At 52.4% G+C, this 22653-nt stretch overlaps 1 protein-coding gene across 1 annotated transcript; it reads right to left on the bottom strand.

Annotated features, from left to right (window-relative positions):
• Window positions 1–13749: 13749 nt before the first annotated feature.
• LOC141737354 (olfactory receptor 14J1-like) lies at window positions 13750–14709 on the bottom strand. The gene has a single exon (XM_074572039.1). It carries the CDS (start codon window positions 14683–14685, stop codon window positions 13750–13752), a length of 936 nt encoding a protein of 311 aa, XP_074428140.1. The 5' UTR covers window positions 14686–14709.
• Between the last annotated feature and the right edge of the window lie 7944 nt (window positions 14710–22653).

Genomic DNA, 22653 nt, shown 5'->3' with positions numbered 1-22653 from the left:
CTCTGAACGTCCTTCACGATATTTTTAAGCACCTGACAGAGAAGCAAATGTCTTCAGAAATAGGTGGGCTGGGCTGTTTGCACCAATGCTGAAACTCTCCTGATGTGAAACCATGACCCTCATGGATTTTGTTTTCATAACCTCTTTTTAGACCCATTCTTCCCCTTCCTGTTCATGCTGGAATCCTGTGCGTGCATCAGAGCTGCACTTGGGCACAGCTCTCCTGCCCAGCATGGGCAGGCAGAAGGCCTTCTCCACCGGCTCCTCTGCCCTCCCTGGAGCCACTCCTTTCTGCGGCACCCCCACCACTGTCAGTGGGATGCCCAGAACAGCCCTCCTGAGAGAGTTTAACAACGCCCTGTTTCAACACGCACCTCACCCCTGCTCGATCCTCTCATCTACAGCCTGAGGAGAAGGAAGGATGGGGGTTGGGAGGAACTGACAGAAACAGCTTAGGAAAGCTGTCACCTGCAGAGAGATCCCGTTGGAGTCGTGGGCTTGTAGGAAGAAATCACTCTTCTGAAGTGGCCCTGAGGGCCTGGACAAGTTAAGTATTGTGTCCTGGGCGCTCCTTGGAAAGTGACGCCTCTGGAAGTTTTCCACAGTGAGAAGGCTTTTGGTGTCAGGGAGATGGGGAAGGCTGGCCAGTGTCATTGTGACATCTCTCTCCAACACCTTGGAAAGGCCAGAGCCATCTGAGAGGTTCCTGGGGCCTTGGAAAAAGCGGACATGAACCCAGTGTTCCAAAAGGGCAGGAAGGAGGATTGGGACAATGACAGACTGGCCAGCCTCACCAGGGCAGGGGATATGACAAGTCCTCCTGCAGCCATCTGCAGGCGTTTGAAGGACAAGAAAGGGATGGCAGAAGACATGTGGGAGGGAAAAGAAGGGGATGTTGTGTACCCGGACTTTAGCAAGGCCTTTGACATGGTCTTCTGTAGTCTCCGTATGGCCAGGTTGTTGACAGCCGGGCTGAAGAAGTGCACGATGTGGTTGGTGGAAAGCTGTCTGAGTAATGACGGAGGGACATCATCTGTGGTACAAAGTCCTTCTGGAACCCACTTACTAGTGGCATCCATCAAAGACCAGCCCTTGACAACTACTATGGAACATTATTATCTCTCCGTATGATGGCAGACAATGCACTTTCCCCTCCTTTGTAGATGATGCCAAGCTGGGGGAGCCCTTGAGGAATCCCACCCTGTTAGCACTGTTGGTAGCAGGAGAGTTGGGAAGGATGACTGTGGTGGGTTACTCATGGCAGGGCACGGAGGGTCGGAAGGGAGAAGTGCAGAGGGATGGCACCTTTGGGGAGGAGCGCACAGGAGAGGTGACCCAAAGCTGACTAACAGAGTACTCCATCCCACCGGCATCTTGCTCAGTATAAAAGCTGAGGGATCACAGGGCTCAGGCTCTTTTTCCAATGTCAGATGCCAGCTGGAGGAGCGGTGCTAGAGGAGGCTGGGAAGCAAAAGCGTGGTTGTGATGTGACAATTCAGGCAGCACTTGACCAGGGGCTGGTCCCAGGGAAATGGCGCTGGAGCCCCGGTGGTCTCGCTGTGGCCAGGACAATAATGGCCCCTCTGAGTGGGGTGGGGGCCTGGGCTGCGGCACAACGAGATGCCCTGAGCAGGACAGGGACAAAACTGAATGCCCCAAGTGGGGCAGGAGGCAAACTCCCTGCCCTGAGCTGAGCAGGAGGAACTCAGTGCCCCGAGCAAGAGTGGGGAAAACTGGAGGACGCAGGCGGTGCAGGGGCCCAACTGGCGAGCTCAGGGGGGGCAGGAATAGCAACCAGCTGCCTCGTTGGGGCAGAAGCAACACTCACTGCTCTCCAGGCGTGTCGTGGGGTAAAACAAGATGCTAAAAAGCCACCCACAAATGGCTATTGGAGCAGCAGGGTGGGAGAGCAGCTGGGTGGGGGCCTGGCAGCCACCCGAGGTTCACCCAGTGCAGTTGCTCATGGGGGTTCTTTGGTAGCACTAGTTCAGAGTCAGCCTGTGGCTGTATCTTGGGGGGTAAATAAAATTCATTGGAAACGAACTTGTGCTTTGCTGCAGGAGTCTCACAGACACAGTCCTGTACCTGGGAGGAGTGGAAAATAAAGCCCTCAGCCCCCCGACTGTGCCAGCCAAAGCTGTGAAGGGGCTCGCTGACAGCCCTGGGCAGGTTTTTATTCCTGGGGCTGGTGCGGCTCCAGGCAGAGGCGGGAGCTCTGTGGGCAGATGAGCAGCCCTTGGCCAGCAGTGCCTGGGGCAGCCCAACAGCTGCCGGCTGGTGGCTGCAGGAGGTGCCCCAGCTGTGGTTGCTGAGGGGCCACAGTGCGTCCCCGTGCGTGTGGGGGTGGCCCCTGTCACAAAGGGGCAGTGATGTGACACCCACCCACTGCTTGTGAGCTCACCTGGCCAGGGCTTGGCATCCTCAAGAGCGTGCCAGCCAAAGCTCCTTGGGCTGAGCTGGCCCTGGGAACACTCGGCTGCTTCCTTTGCCACTTGCTTGGCTGCTTTTTCGCAACCATTCGTAGTTTACTGCCCACTTCTCCTCACCTTCCATCCTTTTCTAAAGGTAATGATGATTTGACCTTCAGGACAGATCATACAGGAGGTAGATGTGGGATCAAAGTATCGTCTGGTCTATGCCTTCGGAGCTTTAGGATGAGCTGTTACACCTTTATAGGCTGGCCAGATACGCACTGTGGGTAGAGTTCCTATTTGCTAATTGTTATTTCTTCAACACATCCCAGGGTGGGTAAGTAGGGGTGGCAGTGTACTCTGAGGCTTTGGGCTCCGTCTGGAATGAGGAGAAGCCCATCCTGACGGATGCGGTAGGAAGAGAGACAGAAAAGGAGCACAGCAAAGGCAGCTGTTAAAGCAGCAGCTGAAAGCCGGTCCCTCCTGTGTCCAAGGGGGCAAAGTGTGGGCTGGAGAACCAGAGGGCTCTGCTGCTAATGGCAGCCAGAGGGAAGCAGCAGGTCCTCTTCAGAGAAGGTGACACCCAGTGCAGTCTTCCCAAAGGGCCTTGGTAACTGCTGTCAGTTGGATTCCTGCGACAGGGACAGCAGGGCCGTCAGCTGCAGCTCTGCAGCGGTTGGAACTACCACTGAAACGGTGCTGGTGGCGGATGCTGTTCTCTGGGTTTAGTTTGGGATTTTTTGTAATTTTGTTGAGGTGCAACTATTTCTTTGCACTCAGGTGTCAGGATTAGCACTGATCTTCTCTTTCTGGAGCATGTCCTGGCATCCTTCGTCATCCAGAGCTTTCCCTGCTGTTCCTGAAGAGGAGCGATGGCCTCAATGGGGCCACCCATCGCTCCTGTGAGTGACGACTTCACCATCAGGCTTGGACTTTGTGAATCCCCAAAGGCAAGGGACGTGGCTGGTGCTCCGTCCCTGAATGTTGATGTACCGGCAATCGAGAGGGAATTCTGGGGTGAGTCAGTCATGACTTATGAGCCAGTTTTGACATCTCATGTCATGACTTCTCATCATGATGAGACATGAGGGGTGCCCTCATCCATCCCACAAGTCCGTTCAGCACCCAAGCACATCATCAAGGCCTTTCAGCCTTCAGTTCCCTGAGTGTGTTCTGCACTCCAGTTTGGGAAGAAAAGGCCTATTTTCACCCATGGCAATCAGGAAACTCCCTTTTATTACAGAGATACCAAAAGGCAGGCCAGCATTACTGTGGTGAGAGACTTATTGAGAGAAAGTCTCTGGGTCAGACAGACTGGGTTCACCCTCTGAAGAAGTGGGAGAAAGCAAATATTTGTGTTGAGACAGCTGTATGACTGATACAATAAGCACAAGATAAATATGAGGACACTTGTAAACAGAGAGGGGAAACTCAATGCTGCTGAAGCACACTGGTAGAATCAGTTTCCACAGGGCATCCTTGAGCTCCTGGTTCCTCATGCTGTAGATGAGGGGGTTCAGTGCTGGAGGCAACACTGAGTACAGCACAGCCACCACCAGATCGAGAACTGGGGAAGAGATGGAGGGGGGCTTCAGGTAGGCAAACATGGCAGTTGTGACAAGCAGGGAGACCACAGACAGGTGAGGGAGGCACGTGGAGAAGGCTTTGTGCCGTCCCTGCTCAGAGGGGATCCTCATCACAGCCCTGAAGGTCTGCACGTAGGACAGCACAATGAACACAAAACAAACAAAAGCAACCAAGGCACTAACCACAAGAAGCCCAACTTCCCTGAGGGAGTCTGAGTGTGAGCAGGAGAGCTTGAGGATCTGGGGGATTTCACAGAAGAACTGGTCCAGGGCATTGCCCTGGCAGAGGGGCAGGGAAAATGTATTGGCCGTGTGCAGGAGAGCATAGAGAAACCCACTGCCCCAGGCAGCTGCTGCCATGTGGACACAAGCTCTGCTGCCCATCAGGGTCCCATAGTGAAGGGGTTTGCAGATGGCAATGTAGCAGTCATAGGCCATGACAGTGAGAAGACAATATTCTAATGACATCAAAAAGAGAAAAAAAAAAACAACTGGGCAGCGGCAGCACACCCCGGGTAGGAGATGGCCCTGGTGTTCCACAGGGAATTCACCATGGCTTTGGGGACAGTGGTGGAGATGGAGCCCAGGTCAAGAAAGGCGAGGCTGAGGAGAAAGAAGTACATGGGGGTGTGGAGGCGGTGGTCACAGGCGATGGTGGTGATGATGAGGCCGTTGGCCAGGAGGGCAGCCAGGTAGATGCCCAGGAAGAGCCCGAAGTGCAAGAGCTGCAGCTCCCGTGTGTCTGCGAATGCCAGGAGGAGGAACTGGGTGATGGAGCTGCTGTTTCCCTATGTCAGAAAGTCCTAAGAAGCAGGTGAGATAGATGCCGAGATCACAGAAATGATGATGCTTTCTGTAGAGAAAGGAATGGGTAAAGGCACTTTTTCAGGTTCCTCACAGACCCACTGGTTTCCCGTTGTAACGCTGTAGGAGTTGCAGTCTCTTGTGCAAGCATCACAGCTCCATTGCTGTGATTGCAAACACCACAACTCCCCAAGTACAGGTCCTCCTTTCTACCCTTTTTAAAAATGGGTGCAATGTTTGCCTTTTTCCAGTCCCTGGGGACTTCACCTGACTGCCATGGCTTTTCAGATATCATGGAGAGCGGCTTGGCAACTCCATCAGCCAGTTCCCTCAGGACTCTGGGATGCATCTTGTCAGCCCCCATAGACTCCTGCATGCTCAGGTTCCTCAGGTGGTCACAAACCTGATCCTTTGCCACAGTGGGGGGGACTTGGCCCCTCAAGTCCCTACCTTGAGGTCCCCCCACTCGAGAGGTGTGGGAAGAGAGGTTGGCAGGGAAGACTGAGGCAAAACTGTTGTTGAGTACCTCGGCCTTCTCCTCGACCATTGTTACCAGTTTGCCAGTCTTGCTCATCAGGAGGGGTACGCTTTCTTTGACCTTCCTTTTCTGGCTGACGTATCTATAGAAGCCCTTCTTATTATTCCTTGCCTCCCTTGCCAAGTTCATCTCCAGCTGCGCCTTGGCCTTCCTGACCCCATCCCTACGCTCTTCCCAGGATACCTGTCCCTGCTTCCACTGCCTGTGCATTTCCTTCTTGCCCTTTAGTTTGACCAGCAGGTCTCTGCTCAGCCATGCGCATTGCTCAAGGCTTTATCCATGGGGTTTATCTCCACCCCAGCCACACCCAGTGCACTGAATCTCCCCTTCCATGTCATTCCTGGTCGCATCTCCGTCTCATTCCCTGTCCATTGCAGACCAACCATCTGCAATATAAATGTGGGCACCAGACGAACTCCTCCTGGGGCCTTTGACAAGCACTTGGACCTCAAAAGAGCAGAGAGGTGCCTCTGGGAGGTCCTCCTCTTCCCGAGATATGCTTCCTCAACTGGTGTCTTTAGGATGCATGAGTGGTAAATGGAGAAACATGGTCATCCCCTGAGAGCTTCTTAACGTTTCAGTTAGTGTTAGGCAGTGATTGGTAGTGGGTAGGGATGCCAGAGAGGGCAGAGGAACCTGACAAACAAGTCTTATGAGGAGCGGCGGAGGGAACTGGGATTGTTTAGTCTGGAGAAAAGGAGGCTGAGGGGAGACCTTATCGCTCTCTACAGCCACCTGAAAGGAGACTGTAGAGAGGTGGGGGTGGGTCTCTTCTCCCAAGTAACAGGCAAGAGGAAAAGAGGAAACAGCATCAAGTTGCCCCAGGGGAGGTTTAGACAGGATATTAGGAAAAAATTTTTACTCTGAAAGGGTTATTAAGCATTGGACGAGGCTGCCCAGGGAAGTGCAACCATCCCTGGAGGTATTCAGAAGACGGGTAGACATAGTGCTTAGAGATATGCTTTAGTGATGGGTTTTGTCAGAGTTAGGTTGGTGGTTGGACTCGATGATCTGAAAGGTCTCTTCCAACTTAGGCAAGGCTATGATTCTTTGCACCCCAGAATGCAGGTTGCCCTCTTGGCTGCCAGGGCACTCTCCTGACTCACATTAACCCAGCTGCCAACCAGCGCCCCCAGATCCCTTTCTGCAGGGCTGCTTTCCAGCCACTCCTCTTCCAGCCTATACTTGTGGCCACCATTATTTCATCCCTGGTGCAGAATGCAGCCTTTGTTCTTGTTAAACATGCTGAGAGTTGCCTTCTCTGTGTCACGGACACAGGTGCTAAACGGAACAGGGCCCAGGAGCCAGCATCCCTGTGCTGCCCCACAGTGCCCCAGTATGCCCCAGTACGTACCCTCAGTAAGTCCACGCTGACTGCATTTGAAGACAATTTTTTCTTTTTGGTGCCAAGAAATGTCACCCAAAAGGACACTAACTGGTGGCACACTCCCCACCAACGTGAGCTTGTACAGCCAGTGAGTTGTTTCCTGAGTTGCATTTTTGGCCTCGTTCAGAGCTGGGTGCAACACTTGCTTGTCCTCTCTCACAAGAGACCTCTGCTAACCCAATGGCTTTTCAAAAGGGATATTCCAAAGAAATGTCAATCTTGTTCTGTAACTTCACTACCACTATTTTGCCTGTAATCCTACGTACATAATTTCTCTAATCTTTCATACATTTTCACCTGTCCAAATACAATGACCATTTCTAAAGTCATCTTTCCAGGTGCAGACTGTCTAGACAGGGGCCTTTTCTATTATATTCCCGTTTTCTCCTTCCCTTACTCTTTCTTCATTCAGGTTCCTGTCACCCATCCAGCTGCTGCTTTGAGCTTCACATGGTTAAAGGTTTCCCCGTCTTTCAGTAGTCTAATTATCTCCTGTAGCCAACTCTTTAACTATGTTTATATCAACCCTTCTGTACCTACCTATCTAAAGCATTTCTCATAAGATTACCCCTTGCAGAAAAGCAACCTCATTAGAGGCAGCATGTACTTAGCATATGGCCGCAGAGGGTGTTTTATTGTTTATCAAACACGATCCGACATGATCAGGCTTTACTTTTCTTTGCTTGCAAAGAGGAGAAACCCTTCTGTGCCTGGGCGCAGCCAGGTCTCTAAGGAGAGCCAGAGGGAGCTGGTGCAATGGAGCTGTAACATCCAGCTGCAGAGATCGGTGGCGAAGTCTGATGGAAGGAAAACGATGTAAATCCCAACTGGGCAATGACAGAGATGGTGGGGTTGGGGTGGGGGCGGTGAGGAGTAGCATTGTCCATACAGTGTCAGACCTCAAGGGACTGCTTTTCCTAAACATCCAGACCTCCTGAGGAGACCCTCTGGATCAATATCAGTTGCAGAAGACTTCTATCACCTTTTCAATAGACTGAAAAGTAAATTAAAAGAAACCCTTTAAACTAAAAAAAAATAATTTATTAGGTTCTGATTGAAATCTTCCTTCTTAACTACACTATGAAAGAACTCCAATTAGCTGTAGAAGTCTTGAAGACTTGAAGGAAATTGAAGGAAGAGAAATAGGTCTTTAGGGCTTTCTGTACTTCAATGAGCCCCATGGTGTATTTAGCTCTGAGTCCACGAACCTCAGATACTGAGAGAAGATTGAAAACACTGCTCAAGGAGTCAGAAGTAAAACTCAAAGTACCTGGAAGCATTAATGGGCCCCACTGAGGGCCACTACTGACAAAGTCTCCCCATGGACTCGTTAGAGGAGATAGCTGGAGGCTGTGATTGCAGGAAGGCAAAGGCACAGTGCAGGTGGCTGTAAAGCTGTTGCTTTGTTTGATGAAGCAGAAGGGCCAAACCTGACCCTCAGGCCCTGGGAAGGCAGATCCTGCCCCTCAGGTGTGGCTCAGGGCTCTTCCTGGGGGCAGTGGGGTGTGAGGGTGAGCAAGGCCAAGGGTAGGGAGACTGTGCAACACCTCCCTCCTTCCCCATGCAATGGTGAAGCAGAAACCATGTCAAGAGCCTCAAAATAAAGTTTCTTCTGGTGGGCCTTGGTGGCAGAGGCAAGTGCCATAGCCAAAGGGACAAAGACCTTGGTGCTGTTGGGCTTTTTAGCCTGGCCAGAGCCCTAGGCCACCTCTACTGCAGAGTGACCATCACTGTCCCATGCCTGTGCCTCTTTCCTTGCAGGCTGCAGGCACCCATTGTGCTTTCCCACATCGCTCTCACCCTGGCATTTCCGTATCTTTTCTGATGTCTCTCCACTCTCACCGGCTGTTCCTTGAAACACAAATCCATGGGCTAATACACACTCGCTCTTGGTGACCTCTTGCACCACAGTGCAACCATTTGAGAGAGATTTCTTCTTCCTCACATGCAGTCCGAACCTTCCAAGCTGCATTTTGTTGAGGTTTCCTTCTCTTCCCACTACCAAGAAAAGCTCCACCACCTCTGAAGCCAGGTTGCTCAGGGCTTCCTTCATTTTGGGCTTGAAAAGCTCCAGGGATGGAGATGACACAAGCTCTCTGGGAAATCTTCTCCAGTGTTTGCCTGTCTTGACAGGGAGAAAGTTTTACTCATTTGTTTCAGCTGATGCCATTGGCCCTCATCCTCCCATCACACACAACAGTGAAGAGCCCGTCTGCATTTTCTTGATGCTAGCCAAGAAGATGTGGGAAGGCTGATATTATGAAGGTCTCCCCAAAGCCTTCTCTTCTCCAGGCTTTGCACCTTTGCAGCAAAGGTGGCCAATGGCTTTCTGGGCTGCACTAGGAAGAGCACTGCCAGCAGGTCGGTGGAGGTGATCCTTCCTCTCTACTCAGCCCTGCTACAATTTGTCTTGCCCATTTCCCTCAGTGTTTGCTACCCTACTACCTTCACTTAGAGGTGGTGGTAGGGCTTCAGGTTAGTGGCTGTAAATAGGGTAAAGGCCTCTCATGAATGTTTTCACAGTCAGTGACACAGAAGTCTAAACATCATCTGAAGAGATCTTACCGGCAACATAGTGACCAAGGATGAGGAAAAGGCTGAGGTACTTAATGAAGTCTTTGCCTCAGTCTTCAGCAGTAGGACCAGTTGTTCCCTGAGCACCCAGACCCCTGAACTAGAAGACAGGGATGGGGAGCAGAATGAAGCCCCTCTAATCCAAAGGGAAATGGTGAGGGACCTGCTTCAGCACCTGGAGGTGCACAAATCTATGGGGCCGGATGGGATCCACCCAAGGGTATTGAAAGAGCTGGCGGAGGTGCTCGCCAGGCCACTTTGCATCATTTATGAGCAGTCCTGGACAACCGGGGAGGTCCCAGCTGACTGGAGGTTGGCAAATGTGACACCCATCCACAAGAAGGGCCGGAAGGAGGATCTGGGGAACTACAGGCCAGTCAGTCTGACCTCGGTGCCTGGGAAGGTGATGGAACAGATCCTCCTCAGTGCCATTACACGGCACATGCAGGAGAACAGGGTGATCAGGCCCAGTCAGCATGGGTTTGTGAAGGGCAGGTCATGCCTTCAAACCTAATATCCTTCTATGATAAGGTGACCCACTTAGTGGATGAGGGAAAAGCTGTGGATGTTATCTACTGGGATTTTTGCAAAGCTTTTGACACTGTTTCTCAGAGCATTCTCCTGGAGAAACTGGCTGCTCATGGCCTGGACAGGTGTACTCTTCGCTGGGTAAAAAACTGGCTGGATGGCCGTGCCCAGAGAGTGGTGGTAAATGGAGTTAAATCCAGTTGGTGTCCGGTCACAAGTGGTGTCCCCCAGGGCTCGGTGCTGGGGCCGGTTCTCTTTAATGTCTTTATCAATGATCTGGATGAAGGGATCGAATGCACCCTCAGTAAGTTCGCAGATGACACTAAACTGGGAGGGCGTGTTGATCTGCTTGAGGGTAGGTTGGCTCTGCAGAGGGATGTGGACAGGCTGGACCGATGGGCTGAGACCAATGGTATGAGGTTCAACAAGGCCAAATGCCAGGTCCTGCACTTGGGTCACAACAACCCCATGCAGCGCTACAGGCTTGGGGCAGAATGGCTTGAAAGCAGCTCGACAGAAAAGGACTTGGGAGTGTTGGTTGACAGCCGGCTGAATATGAGCCAGCAGTGTGCCCAGGTGGCCAAGAAGGCCAACAGCATCCTAGCCTGTATCAGGAATAGTGTGGTGAGCCGGACTAGGGAAGTGATCATCCCCCTGTACTCGGCACTGGTGAGGCCCCACCTCGAGTACTGCGTTCAGTTTTGGGCCCCTCGCTACAAGAGGGACATTGAGGTGTTGGAGCGTGTCCAGAGAAGGGCTACAAAGCTGGTGAGGGGCCTGGAGGACAAACCTTATGAGGAACGACTGAGGGAGCTGGGGTTGTTTAGCCTGGAGAAGAGGAGGCTGAGGGGAGACCTTCTCACCCTCTACAACTCCCTGAAAGGAGGTTGTAGAGAGATGGGGGCTGACCTCTTCTCCCTGGTGACAAGTGATAGGACGAGGGGAAACGGGTTCAAGTTACGTCAGGGGAGGTTTTGATTAGATATTAGGAGACATTTTTTCACTGAAAGGGTTATTAAACATTGGAATAGGCTGCCCAGGGAGGTGGTGGATTCACCATCCCTGGAGGTGTTTAAAAAAAGGGTAGATGGGGCACTGAGGGACATGGTTTAGAAGTGGCTCTTGTCAGGGTAGGCTAAAGGTTGGACTCGATGATCTTAAAGGTCCCTTCCAACCTCACCAATTCTATGATTCTATGATTCTACCTCTTCAAAATCTTTCATCTCTGCTGGCCAAGCCCTTCTTCCCTCCCTTCATTCTCCAATTTTTCTTACAGAATCATACAGCCATAGAATGGTTTAGGTTGGAAGGCACCATCTAGTTCAACCCCCCTGCCATGGAGCAGAGGGGCAGAACACTTCCCTTGACCTGGTGGCCACTTTTCTTTTGATGCAGCGCAGGATACAGTTGGTTTTCTGGTCTGGGAGTACAGACTGCCGGGTTGTGCTGTGCTTCTCATCCACCAGCACCCCCAAGTCCCTCTCCTCAGGGCTGCTCTCAAGCCATTCTCTGCCCAGCCTGTATTTGTGCCTGGGATTGCCCTGACCCACATGCAGGACCTTTCACTTGGCCTTGTTGAACTTCATGAGGTTCACACAGACCCACCTCTCCGGCCTGTCCAGGTCCCTCTGGATGGCACCCCTTCCCTCCAGCGTGTTGACTGTGCCACACAGCTTGGTGCCATCAGCAAACTTGCTGAGGGTGCACTCAATGCCACTGTCCACTTCACCTACACAGAGGTTAAACAGCACTGGTTCCAGTACCGACCGCTGAGGGATGCCAGTCATTACTGGTTTCCTCTCAGACATCAAGCTGCTGACTGCAACCCTTCCAGTGCAGCCATCCAGCCACTTCCTCATCCATCAAGTGGTCCATCCATCAAATCCATGCCTTTACAATTTAGAGACCGGGATGTCACGTGGGACAGTGTCAAATGCTTTGCATAAGTCCAGGTAAATGTTGTCCCTTGCTCTCCCCTTATCCACCAATGTTGTAACACTGTCATAGAAGGCCACCAAATTTTTTAGGCATGACTTGCCCTTAGTGAAGCCATGCTGGCTATCACCATTCATCTCCTTATTTTCCATGTGCCTTAGCAGAGATTCCAGGAGCATCTGCTCCGTGATCTTGCTGGCACAGAGGTGAGACTGACCAGGCTGTAATTTCCCAGTTCTACCTTTTTTCCCCTTTTGAAAATGGGGGTTATGTTTCCCCTTTTCCAGTCCAGTGGGAACTTCACTGGACTCCCACAACTTTTCAAATGTAATGGAAACAGGCTTAGCAACTTCATTCACCAGTTTCCTCATGACCCACAGATGGATTTCATCAGGTCCCATGGGCTTGTGTACCTTCAGGTTCCTTAGATGATCTCGTGCTCCTGTAGTGGGCTGTTCCTCATTCTCACAGCCCCTGTTTTTGCCTTCTGTGACTTGGGCGGTGTGTTTAGAGCCCTTGCTGGTGAAGACCGAGGCGAAAAAGTCATTGAGTACTTCAGCCTTCTCCATATCCTGGCTGAGCAGGTCTCTCTTTCCTTCCAGAGAGAGCCCACATTTTTCCTAGTCTTGCCTTTATCCCTGATGTATTTATAGATGTTTTTCCTGTTGTCCTCGATGTCCCTAGATAGATTTAATTCTATCTGGGCTTTAGCTTGCCTAATCTGGTTCCTGGCCACTTGGACAGTTTCTCTGTATTCCACCCAGTCAACCCATCCTTGCTTCCACCCTCTGTAGGCCTCCTTTTTGCTTTTGAACTTGTCCAGGAACCCCTTGTTCATCCATGCAGGCCTCCTGACTTTTTTGCCTGACTCCTTCATTCTTGGGCTGCACTTCTCCTGAGCTTGGAGGAGGTGATCCTTGAATATTATCTATTTCTCTTGGGCCCCTCTTCCTTCCACTATTTTTTCACATGTTACCCTGCCAAGCAGGTCCCTCAAGAGGCCAAATTACCCCTATATGTCATCACTACTACAGTTGCTGTATGCTATATCGATGGTATTACCGTGAGAGTCACCTAAATTAATGAGGAATGAACTTGGATGCAACTGAACAAAGTGCAGAAGTGATGGAACCAGAGCTGACGTCAATAACTGGTGCCCAGCAATCTTCTTGAGACCGACATCTTCCACCCGTAGACCATGGGCATGAGCATGGGCTGTGCAGATACACCAGCTGCGAGCTCCAGGTGCAGCATATAACAATTCTACACCACACACTATCTCTCCTGCCTTGAAAGATAATTAAGACAGATGGAGCCCAAAGTCATGGACTAAATGAACTCAACGGACATTTCAGTGGGATGGTCCACAGACTAATATCTCTGTGTCTGTATATATATATATAGAAGCTGAGAGGGAGCACAGGCAGGCCAAGCTGGCCAAAGGAATATTCCATACCATAGCCATCATGCGCAGCGTATAAACGGGGGTTGGCCAGGGGGCAGTGATCCATGATCGCTGCTTGGGACGGGCTGGGCAATCATTCATTGGGTGGTGAGAGCAATTTGTGTGGCATCAATTATTTTGTGTATTCTTTTGCCTGTTATTATTATATTCCTCTTATGTTATTTGTTTGTTAATCTGTCTTTACTTCAAGCCACAAGATTTGTTTTATCCTTTTTCTCCCTCAATTCCTTATGCTACTTGTTGTTGCGGAGGGGGCGGAAAGTGAGTAAATGGCTGTGTTTTCCTACTTGTTGTCCAGGGTTGAACCACAAAAACCTGGGAGATACTGTTTTATTGAAGAGCAGTTATCTGACAGGCCACATCTGACACAGTGTCGTGCAAGAGTCAGACACAATAGGATCAAGCCTAAGACAAGTAGTATAAACACAGAAATATATCAATAAGTAGGACTATCACAAGAGAAAAAAACAGACTCTGGCCTAAGATAAACTCTGTGAAATGTGCGGAGAAGCAGAGGCAGGTTATTGTCGGGGAAACAGCATCCCATGGGCCAGTTTCCACAGGGCATCCTTGAGCTCCTGGTTCCTCATGCTGTAGACGAGGGGGTTCACTGCTGGAGGCACCACCGAGTACAGCACTGAAAACGCTAGGTCCAGAACTGGGGAGGAGATGGAGAGAGGTTTTAGGTAGGCAAACATGGCAGTGCTGACAAGCAGGGAGACCACGGCCAGGTGAGGGAGGCACGTGGAAAAGGCTTTGTGCCGTCCCTGCTCAGAGGGGATCCTCAGCACGGCCCTGAAGATCTGCACATAGGACAGCACGATGAAAACAAAACATCCAAAGACTAAACAGAAACTAACCACCAGAAGCCCGACTTCCCTGAGGTTGGAGTCTGCGCAAGAGAGCTTGAGGATCTGGGGGATTTCACAGAAGAACTGGTCCAGGGCATTGCCCTGGCAGAGGGGGATTGAAAATGTACTGGCCGTGTGCAGGAGAGCATTGAGAAACCCACTGCCCCAGGCAGCTGCTGCCATGTGGACACAAGCTCTGCTGCCCAGGAGGGTCCCGTAGTGCAGGGGTTTGCAGATGGCAACGTAGCGGTCATAGGACATGACTGTGAGGAGAGAAAACTCTGCTCCAACCAAGAAGGCAAACAGAAAGACTTGGGCAATGCATACTGCATAGGAAATGGCCCTGGTGTCCCAAAGGGAATTGGCCATGGATTTGGGGACAGTGGTGGAGATGGAGCCCAGGTCCAGTATCGAGAGGTTGAGGAGGAAGAAGTACATGGGGGTGTGGAGGCGGTGGTCACAGGCGATGGCGGTGATGATGAGGCCGTTGCCCAGGAGGGCAGCCAGGTAGATGCCCAGGAAGAGCCCGAAGTGCAAGAGCTGCAGCTCCCGTGTGTCTGCAAATGCCAGGAGGAGGAACTGGGTGATGGAGCTGCTGTTGGACATTTGCTGCCTCTGGGCAATCTGCTCAAGCAAGAAAACACAGTAGGTTAGTGGAGAGGTTAGTTCTCTAAGCAAAATCATATCCGTTTCCCATGGACTCTGCCCCTGCTGCACACACCCCTGTTCATTTTCCAGGAGACCTTCCTCAGCTCCATGGCTGGAGCTCTGGTCGGTGCTGGCTGAATGTGCTGGGAGGAGCAGGGCCTCTGCCTGCCGGCTGCCGAGGACTCCGCACTGCTCTGCAGCGGTGGGTTCATGGGACGGTGGCGTCAGGGACCAGCCCTGGTGTTGTACTTTGTCTGATGAAAGCACTTCTAATGCAGAAGGGCCTGTCAGCATCAGCACTCTCTCTGCTAAGGAACTAAGATTCCAGAAGGCAGTTTGAGAAGTCTGAGGTTCTTTACAGCTCCCCAGATCTCACCTGGGGAGTTTTCTTGCGTGTCAAAAATGCTCGGCATTTCTGCCACACTCAAGGAGAAAAGAGCGAGTCCTGTAAAGCAGGATGATTGCCTGTGGCTTAGAGCAGAGTCGGGGACCTGGTTTGTCCATCCGTCTTGTTCCCAGATGACAAGTCCTTGCAGCCTCATGAGAGGGAGGGTCATCACACTCATTTGTTGCAACCAGACATTGCTGAGAGCAGAGGGATCCACCTCAGACCATGAAACGTCTCACCCTTTCTGAAGGTCTCAGCACCCACTTCTAGCCAAGGACACACAGGGCTCATTTCACCAACCCAACCGCATTTCCTCAGCCACAGAGTCTCTGTGTTTCTCCGTGGGGCTTTCAGATAACACAGTGGTGCTACGGGACAGCTTTCAATCCTGGAGGGCAGCTCACAGCTTGGATGGACGCCCAAAGGAGAAGCCCATTGTCCTAATTTTTGCATCTCAGTAAGAGAAAATTGACTCATTCCCCAGCCCCACAGGCTGCATTGCCCACAGCCCCACAGCTTAGAGGAAAGCTGGGACACTTGTTCCCATGGACAAACTACAGGAATGGATGAACAAGATCAGTGTGGGACTCTGCAGCTGAAATTCCCCTCCCCGAGGAGTCTGACAGCAATAAAAAGATAACTTCAAACAGACGTGTGGATAAAGCAGGAAAAATACTGTGAGGGTCTGGCTGAGAGAGGCCAGGGCAGAGGCAGCCAAGCCCTCAGGACAGCGTTACCCTCACCCAGCTGTGCACGCCACCTCCCGGACAGTGAGAAGGCAGGACAGTTGCCCTCGTCCCGATTGCTGATCACCAGAAATGGGCACGTGGCAGAAGGGATGCCCTTCGCCTCTTCTGCTGCTCTGCTGGACAGAAAGGTGACTCCCACCTGAGAACCCACGGCCGTGAGGTCCAAGGGCTGGGCTGGGTTGCTCAAGGAAGGTGTCTGCACTGCGGGGGTGGCTGGGAGGTGCCGATATCTCCCCTACAACAGGGTTTCCTTGAGCAGTTCCCTCCTCCCCTGCCCATCTCTGCTGCCTGGAGCTCTCCCTGCCAGGAGCTGCTTCCCTGGCCCCTCGTCTCTTCCCTCCAGTGCTCCCAGACCCCAGCCCAGCCCCTCTGCACCCAGCTCTGCCCTGCAGCCTCTCCGTGTGTGCAGGGGCTAAAGAACAGGTCCCACAAACCCTGAGGAGACTGGAAAGGGGACGCTGGTTCTGTCTGTATCCCCCAAAAAACCTGAAAAACTGGAAACTAAACACAGACCCAGAAAAGCTCCCAATCTATACAGTGATCTCTCATTTGAGTTTGCAATTGAAAAGTCGCCTTGAAAATGTGCCACTGCCCACCCAGCCAACAAGATGAGAGATCTCAAAAGAGAGACACTTCCCTTCCAGGGAACTCTGTCTTGAAAAGTCCTCTCCGGAATGCCTGGAGGTGATCTTGAGCTGTGAGCAGCCCTGACACACGCAGCGTACTCTCAACAGCAGGTGCCTCCCCTACCTGTGGCTGCTCCTTCCACCGGCAGCTTCTCCCCACAGTTGCTGTGGGAAGCTCCCCAGGCAGGCTGAGAGCTGACCCTGGCAGGAGATATGTCCCTGCCCCAGCACACAGCCCATGGGGTGCAGGGACCCTGCTCTGACAGACAGACCTGGGCACCCCTGCCTGCACACCCACCTTCACAGCCCTTGGGCTGTTCATGGAAGAAGGCAGCCGTCATGCCCTGTGCCTTTGATGGTGCCACAGGAAAGCCCTGCTCGCCAGCATGTCCTCCTAAAACACAACAGAGGAGTCGTGAGAGTCCTCCTGAAAGATCCCATGGGCTGTGGGATGTGCCAGCTTTGGAGACCTCTGCAGGAACCACAGCCGCTTTGCTTTATGAAGATTTCTCCCCCTATTAACTCTCAGCATCCTCCCTCTCCAGGCTGCCTTTAACTTAATGCTGCCTCCCTCCTCTCCTCTTGCTGCCTGCAGGCAGAGCCCTCAGCCCTGCTGTGCTTGGCAGAGGAGCTGCTCCTGGGCAGAGCTGTCTCTCCGCAGTGCTGCCCGCTTGCTGTGAGCTCCCTCCATGCCAGGAGCCCAGCCCAGCTCAGCAGAAGACCAGGCATAACTCTCTCTGCCTCCTCCCCATCCTCCCTGACTCCCATGAGGTGGCCCTGGGCCTCCAGGGCTGACAGCTCCTGAAAGGCAGCAGGGTCTCTCCTGGGGAACAGGATTCGAAGCAAACCAAAGTAATCACCAACGGTCCCTCTCTAAACACTGGCCAGACTGATTCCTGCAGTGGGAATTGCTCTACCAGGATGTGTGGATCTACAGGAGGTGCCAATGTTCCCATCTCGAAACCCCCACTCCTCTCCCATTGTCAGGCAGGGCACGTAGGCAGTAACAGGCAGGGGATCATTTCCACCTGTGCAGGACGGGGGTTGAGCCAAGCCAATGTAGGCACCTCAGCTCTCAGCAGCACTCCCCAGGCTGGAGGGGCACTCAGCTTCTCCAGTGCATCCCACAGACCCACAGGAGGTGGGGTTCCTCTTGCCTCAGCTCAGCTGCACAAAATCGGTGTGAGCTCTTTATCTGAGCTGCCATGTTAAAAATGGAGATAGAGGCCAGGGGGGACCTTTTCTGATGCAAATACAGGGTGACATTTGAGGTGGCTCAGGACAGGTGTGGGGCGCTGCAAGCTCTAATGGAGCAGTTGTGAGAGACAGGGCAGCATCTGGGGGCATGGTCCTGGATGATGGTGGGGAATCCCTTTGGCCAACTGAAATGGCAGAAGATGATCATGTTTAGGACAACTCAACCTGTCCCACCTCAGTATGCTTAGTGCAGCCGATGGAGGTATTCATCTGCCCAGATGGAGTCACGTGCCACAGGGGGAGCTCAGCCTGTGTTTCTCTTCTCCTTCGCTTGTATTTCCTACATCTCCACCAAGTGGAACCAATGTTTTCCTATTTGCCTACGTTGCCTAACCTAGCCCAGGGCAGTTGCTCAACTTAGTGCTCAAAGGCAGGCCTGTGGCGCTACCTCAGATGCCAAAGCTGCCCAGCACAAATACAAGGCACATCACAGCAGGGTCTCCACTCCTGTGCCAACATTTCCAAATGCTGCTGATTCTTCTTGCCTTCATCTTTCATTCCCCTCTTTGATAACACAATCAAGGAACAGGGGAACAATTTTCACAGTGTATCTGGTCAATGTCCATAACCAAGGACGTTCTCAGCAGCACCTTGTCCTTCCTGGAGATCCGCTTGACCTCCATCACACCACAGACACAAAAGCCCTCTCTTGTCAGGGCTGCAAAGGCAAGCCCTGTTTCTCTCTTGCCTCGGGAAGAGCACAGTTTTCTAACTTTGTGGGCCCCTACTTTCACCCTTACATTGCCACCTGCCATCCAGACCGGCACGTCTCTGCTCTGAAGGAAAGTCTGTCGTGGTTTTAGCCAAATTGGCCAATGGCTGGCGACTGATGATCCCCCCCAAGCCTCTCGTGCATGGGGAGGAGAGGGAGAGATAAAGAGTGATTTACGAGTTTAGAACAAACTAAACTAATGAAATATTAATAATAAAATAAAGAAGAAAATAATGAAATAGATTCAGTATATACAAAACTGTATTAAGCTCCCAGGATGATGTCACCGGCACGCACTGTGAAAGTCCCAGGCTGGACCAAGCAACGGGTGGGAACCAGGTCCCAGAGTCGGGGTCAGGAACGCATGGTTCGGGATCAAAGGCAGATCAACAGACAGGGTCCTCCTCGGACGTCAGCCGTTGGAGGAAGAGAGTTGACCCTTTGATCCCTCAGCTTTTATAGTGAGCATGGGGCAGATGGGATCACGGAATCACAGAATCACGGATTTTTCCAGATTTGGAAGGGACCTCTACAGATCATCTAGTCCCACTCCCCTGCTAAAGCAGGACTGCCCAGAGCACATGACTCAGGGCTGCATCCAGGCGGGTCTTGAAAGTCTCCAGAGAAGGGGACTCCACACCCTCCCTGGGCAGCCTGTTCCAGGGTTCTGTCACCCTCGCCGGAAAGAAGTTTTTTCTCATATTTGATCGGAACTTCCTATGTTCCAGCTTGTGCCCGTTACCCCTCGTCCTGTCACTGGGAACCACTGAAAAGAGTCTGGCTCCATCCTCCTTCAACCCACCCTTTAGATACTTGTCAACATTAATAAGGTCTCCCCTCGGCCTTCTCTTCCCCTGGCTCAAGAGTCCCAGCTCTCTCAGCTGGGAATACGCCTGTTCGTCAATTTTGGGTCACCTGTCCTGTCCGCTCCTCCCCACAGGTGGGACCCCTCTACACTTTTCCACTTCTGACCCTCTAACGGGGCAAATAATGAGAATTAGCTGACCTTGGTTGTTACAGCAGTAAGTATAAGCAAGAGCCTCGCTGTGTAGCGTTCCTTGGCCCAAACTGTCTTATCACTCTGAATGAACCCTTTCAGACACAACATGCTGTTAGTGTCAGAGAGTTAGAAGAGGCCTAGCTCAGAAGTAAAATTACTGAACAGAAAGTTGGTTCTGTTTTACCTCAGACCAGGACAAAGTCTTTGCTTGCCCAGGATCTACGGCACAAGACCTGTGACAATTTAGAGCTGGGCGCTGGTGCCACAGCTGAGGTGCTGCAGCCCAAATGTGCGACAAAGCCCAGAGCCTGGGGCTCAGACAGGAGGAGCTGGAGCCCTGTGTGCTCTCACAGAGCTGTGACATTGACTTAATAACTGCCGAGGTGTGTGGGACAAGTCAGAAAGCTTGAGGTGCTGCAGTGGATGGATAGAGAGTCTGCAGAAGAGACAGCTGGGGAGAGCTCACTCAGCTCTTGAGTGAGCTCTCACGGCAAGTGCAGGGCAGCCAAGGGATTGGGGCCAGCCAGCAGGGGTTTAGGAAGGGGAGGTCCTGCTTAACCAACATGAATTCTTTCTATGACCATGTGACCCGCCTTCTGGATGCGGGGAAGGCTGTGGACGTTGTCTGTCTGGACTTTGGTAAGGCCTTTGACACCGTCCCCCACAGCATTCTCCTGGAGAACCTGGCGAATCCTGGCATAGACAAGTGTACTCTTCGCTGGGTTAAAAACTGGCTGGATGGCCGTGCCCAGAGAGTTGGGATTAATGGGGTGAAATCCTCTTGGCGGCCGGTCACCAGTGGTGTCCCTCAGGGCTCAGTTTTGGGGCCAGTTTTGTTTAATATCTTTATCGATGATGTGGATGAGGGGATTGAGTGCACCCTCAGTACGTTTGCAGATGACACCAAACTAGGTGGGAGTGTTGATCTGCTTGAGGGTAGGAAGGCTCTCCAGAGGGACCTGGACAGGCTGGATCGATGGGCCAAGGCCAACTGTAGGAGGTTTAATAAGGCCAAGTGCCGGGTCCTGCATTTTGGTAACAACAACCCCAAGCAACGCTACAGGCTTGGGGCAGAGTGGCTGGAAAGCTGCCCGGCAGAAAAGGACCTGCGGGTGCCGGTGGACGGCCAGCTTCACATGAGCCAGCAGTGTGCCCAGGTGGCCAAGAGGGCCAACAGCATTCTGGCTTGTATCAGGAATAGCGTGGCCAGCAGGAGCAGGGAAGTGATGGTGCCTCTGTACTGGGCACTGGTGAGGCCTCACCTCGAGTGCTGCGTTCAGTTCTGGGCCCCTCTGTACAAGAGAGACATTGAGGTGCTGGAGCGTGTCCAGAGGAGAGCGACCAGGCTGGTGAGGGGTCTGGAGACCAGGGCATATGAGGAGAGGCTGAGGGAGCTGGGCATGTTTAGCTTGGAGAAGAGGAGGCTGAGGGGAGACCTCATTGCCCTCTACAACTCCCTGAAAGGAGGGTGGAGAGAGGTGGGTGTTGGCCTCTTCTCCCAGGGGAATAATGACAGGACCAGAGGAAATGGTCTGAAGTTGCGGCAGGGGAGGTTTAGATTAGATATTAGGAAGAATGACTTTACTGAAAGAGTGGTCAGGCACTGGAACAGCCTGCCCAGGGAGGGGGTCGAGTCACCATCCCTAGAGGTGTTTAAGAAACATCTAGATTTGTCACTTCAGGGCATGCGCTAGTGGCAGAGATTGTAGGTTGTTTGGTTGGACTCGATGATCTCAAAGGTTCTTTTCAACCATGAAGATTCTGTGATTCTAAGATCAGGAGGGGGATCCTTCAGTGTAGGAGCTTCCTGGGGGAATGGAGATCCTCTAGGGGTCGGGCAGCAGGTTCGGTGAGCCCTTTTGGGTGAGGGGACCCTGCAGGGTTCAAACAGACCCAGAAGTTTCTGTGAGTTCCTGGGGCCAGCTTCTGAGCACAGCTGCCAGATGTGCCAACAGAGGTGATGCTCACCTGGGTCTCCTACATGCAATCAGGGAAAAAAGGATCAGGGCTGTGATAATGGAGTGGCAGCCTTGGCTGCAGTGTCCATCAAGTAGCGGGTTCTCAGCTCCCCAGGGGAGCAAGCAAGGAGAGACACAGAGTGCAGACAGCAGGTCTCAGAGGGGAAAACTTCGAAGAACAACCGAAAGGCCGCAAGAAGGTCTCCCCGGAGCCTTCTCTTCTCTAGACGGAACAGCCCCAACTCTCTCAGCCTGTGCTCACAGCAGAGGGGTTCCATCCCTCTGATCATTTCTGTGGCATTCCTCTGGCCCGTTCTGTGAGGCAGCAGCAGGAATGCAGGGAGCTCTGCCTGGGGACAGACAGACTCGGCTGGGAGCTGAGGCGTCAACAGGAGAGGACAGAACAACCTGGGAAACTGGCAGCTTTGTGGCGGGTGAATGTCTGCTCCAGACTTCATACCAACAAACAAGCAACAGCTAGTCAGGGATGTAAAAGCCGGGGCTAAGAAGGTAGAGTTGAGGCTCCTGAGAGAAAGGAAAAAGCCCGAGAGCAGGAGACGTCAGGAGAGCGGGCTTTGGCCTGCTGGGGGACTGGCTTGGAAGAATCCTGTGGGATACGGCCCTGCGGAGAAGCAGGGTGCAGAGGGCTGTTTGAGGATCTCCTCTTCACGCTCCAGAACGGCCCGCCTTGACATTCAGAGAGGAAGGCGTGGATGAGAAAGAAGCTGCTGACAAAACCCAAGCCTGAAGAGGAGGCACAGAGGAGGGGGAAGCTGGCTGCCTGCCAGCCTCAGGGGTTTTGTGTTTCCATACAGGAGACAGGCAGTTGTGTGTGCGTGTGCTTGTTTGTGTGGGGGGGAACTGAGGGATGAGGAGATCCTGGGGCCGGCTTCTAGATAGAGCATCTACAACCAGCTCCTGGAGGGATCCATTTTCTCTGTGTCTACACAGGTCTATATTTTCCACTGACGTAGTCTGCCATACAGGCAGCGCACCGTACCAATACCCTCACTGGTATTTTGGTGATGGTTGTCACGGTACTTCCTACTTGAGGTGGCAGTTCTATTGAACTAGTACCTCCTTTAATTGTCTATTGTGGCCTGCAACTCCTCATGTTATCTTGTGAGAGACAGCACCACCAGGGTGAGCCATCAGCATAGAAACATTAACAGCTGAGCAAACGGATCTTCATTCCAGGGCCATGGAGCTTCGCTTCAGGGGAACCGTGAGAAACTC

Source organism: Larus michahellis, unplaced genomic scaffold (assembly GCF_964199755.1).
Source record: "Larus michahellis unplaced genomic scaffold, bLarMic1.1 SCAFFOLD_34, whole genome shotgun sequence".
Taxonomy (NCBI): Eukaryota; Metazoa; Chordata; class Aves; order Charadriiformes; family Laridae; genus Larus; species Larus michahellis.
This window is presented reverse-complemented; position numbering and strand designations above follow the sequence as displayed.

What these genes read in the sequence shown, in the direction of transcription:
- LOC141737354 (XM_074572039.1), bottom strand. Translation starts at nt 14,685, where the DNA reads ATGTCCAACAGCAGCTCCATCACCCAGTTCCTCCTCCTGGCATTTGCA.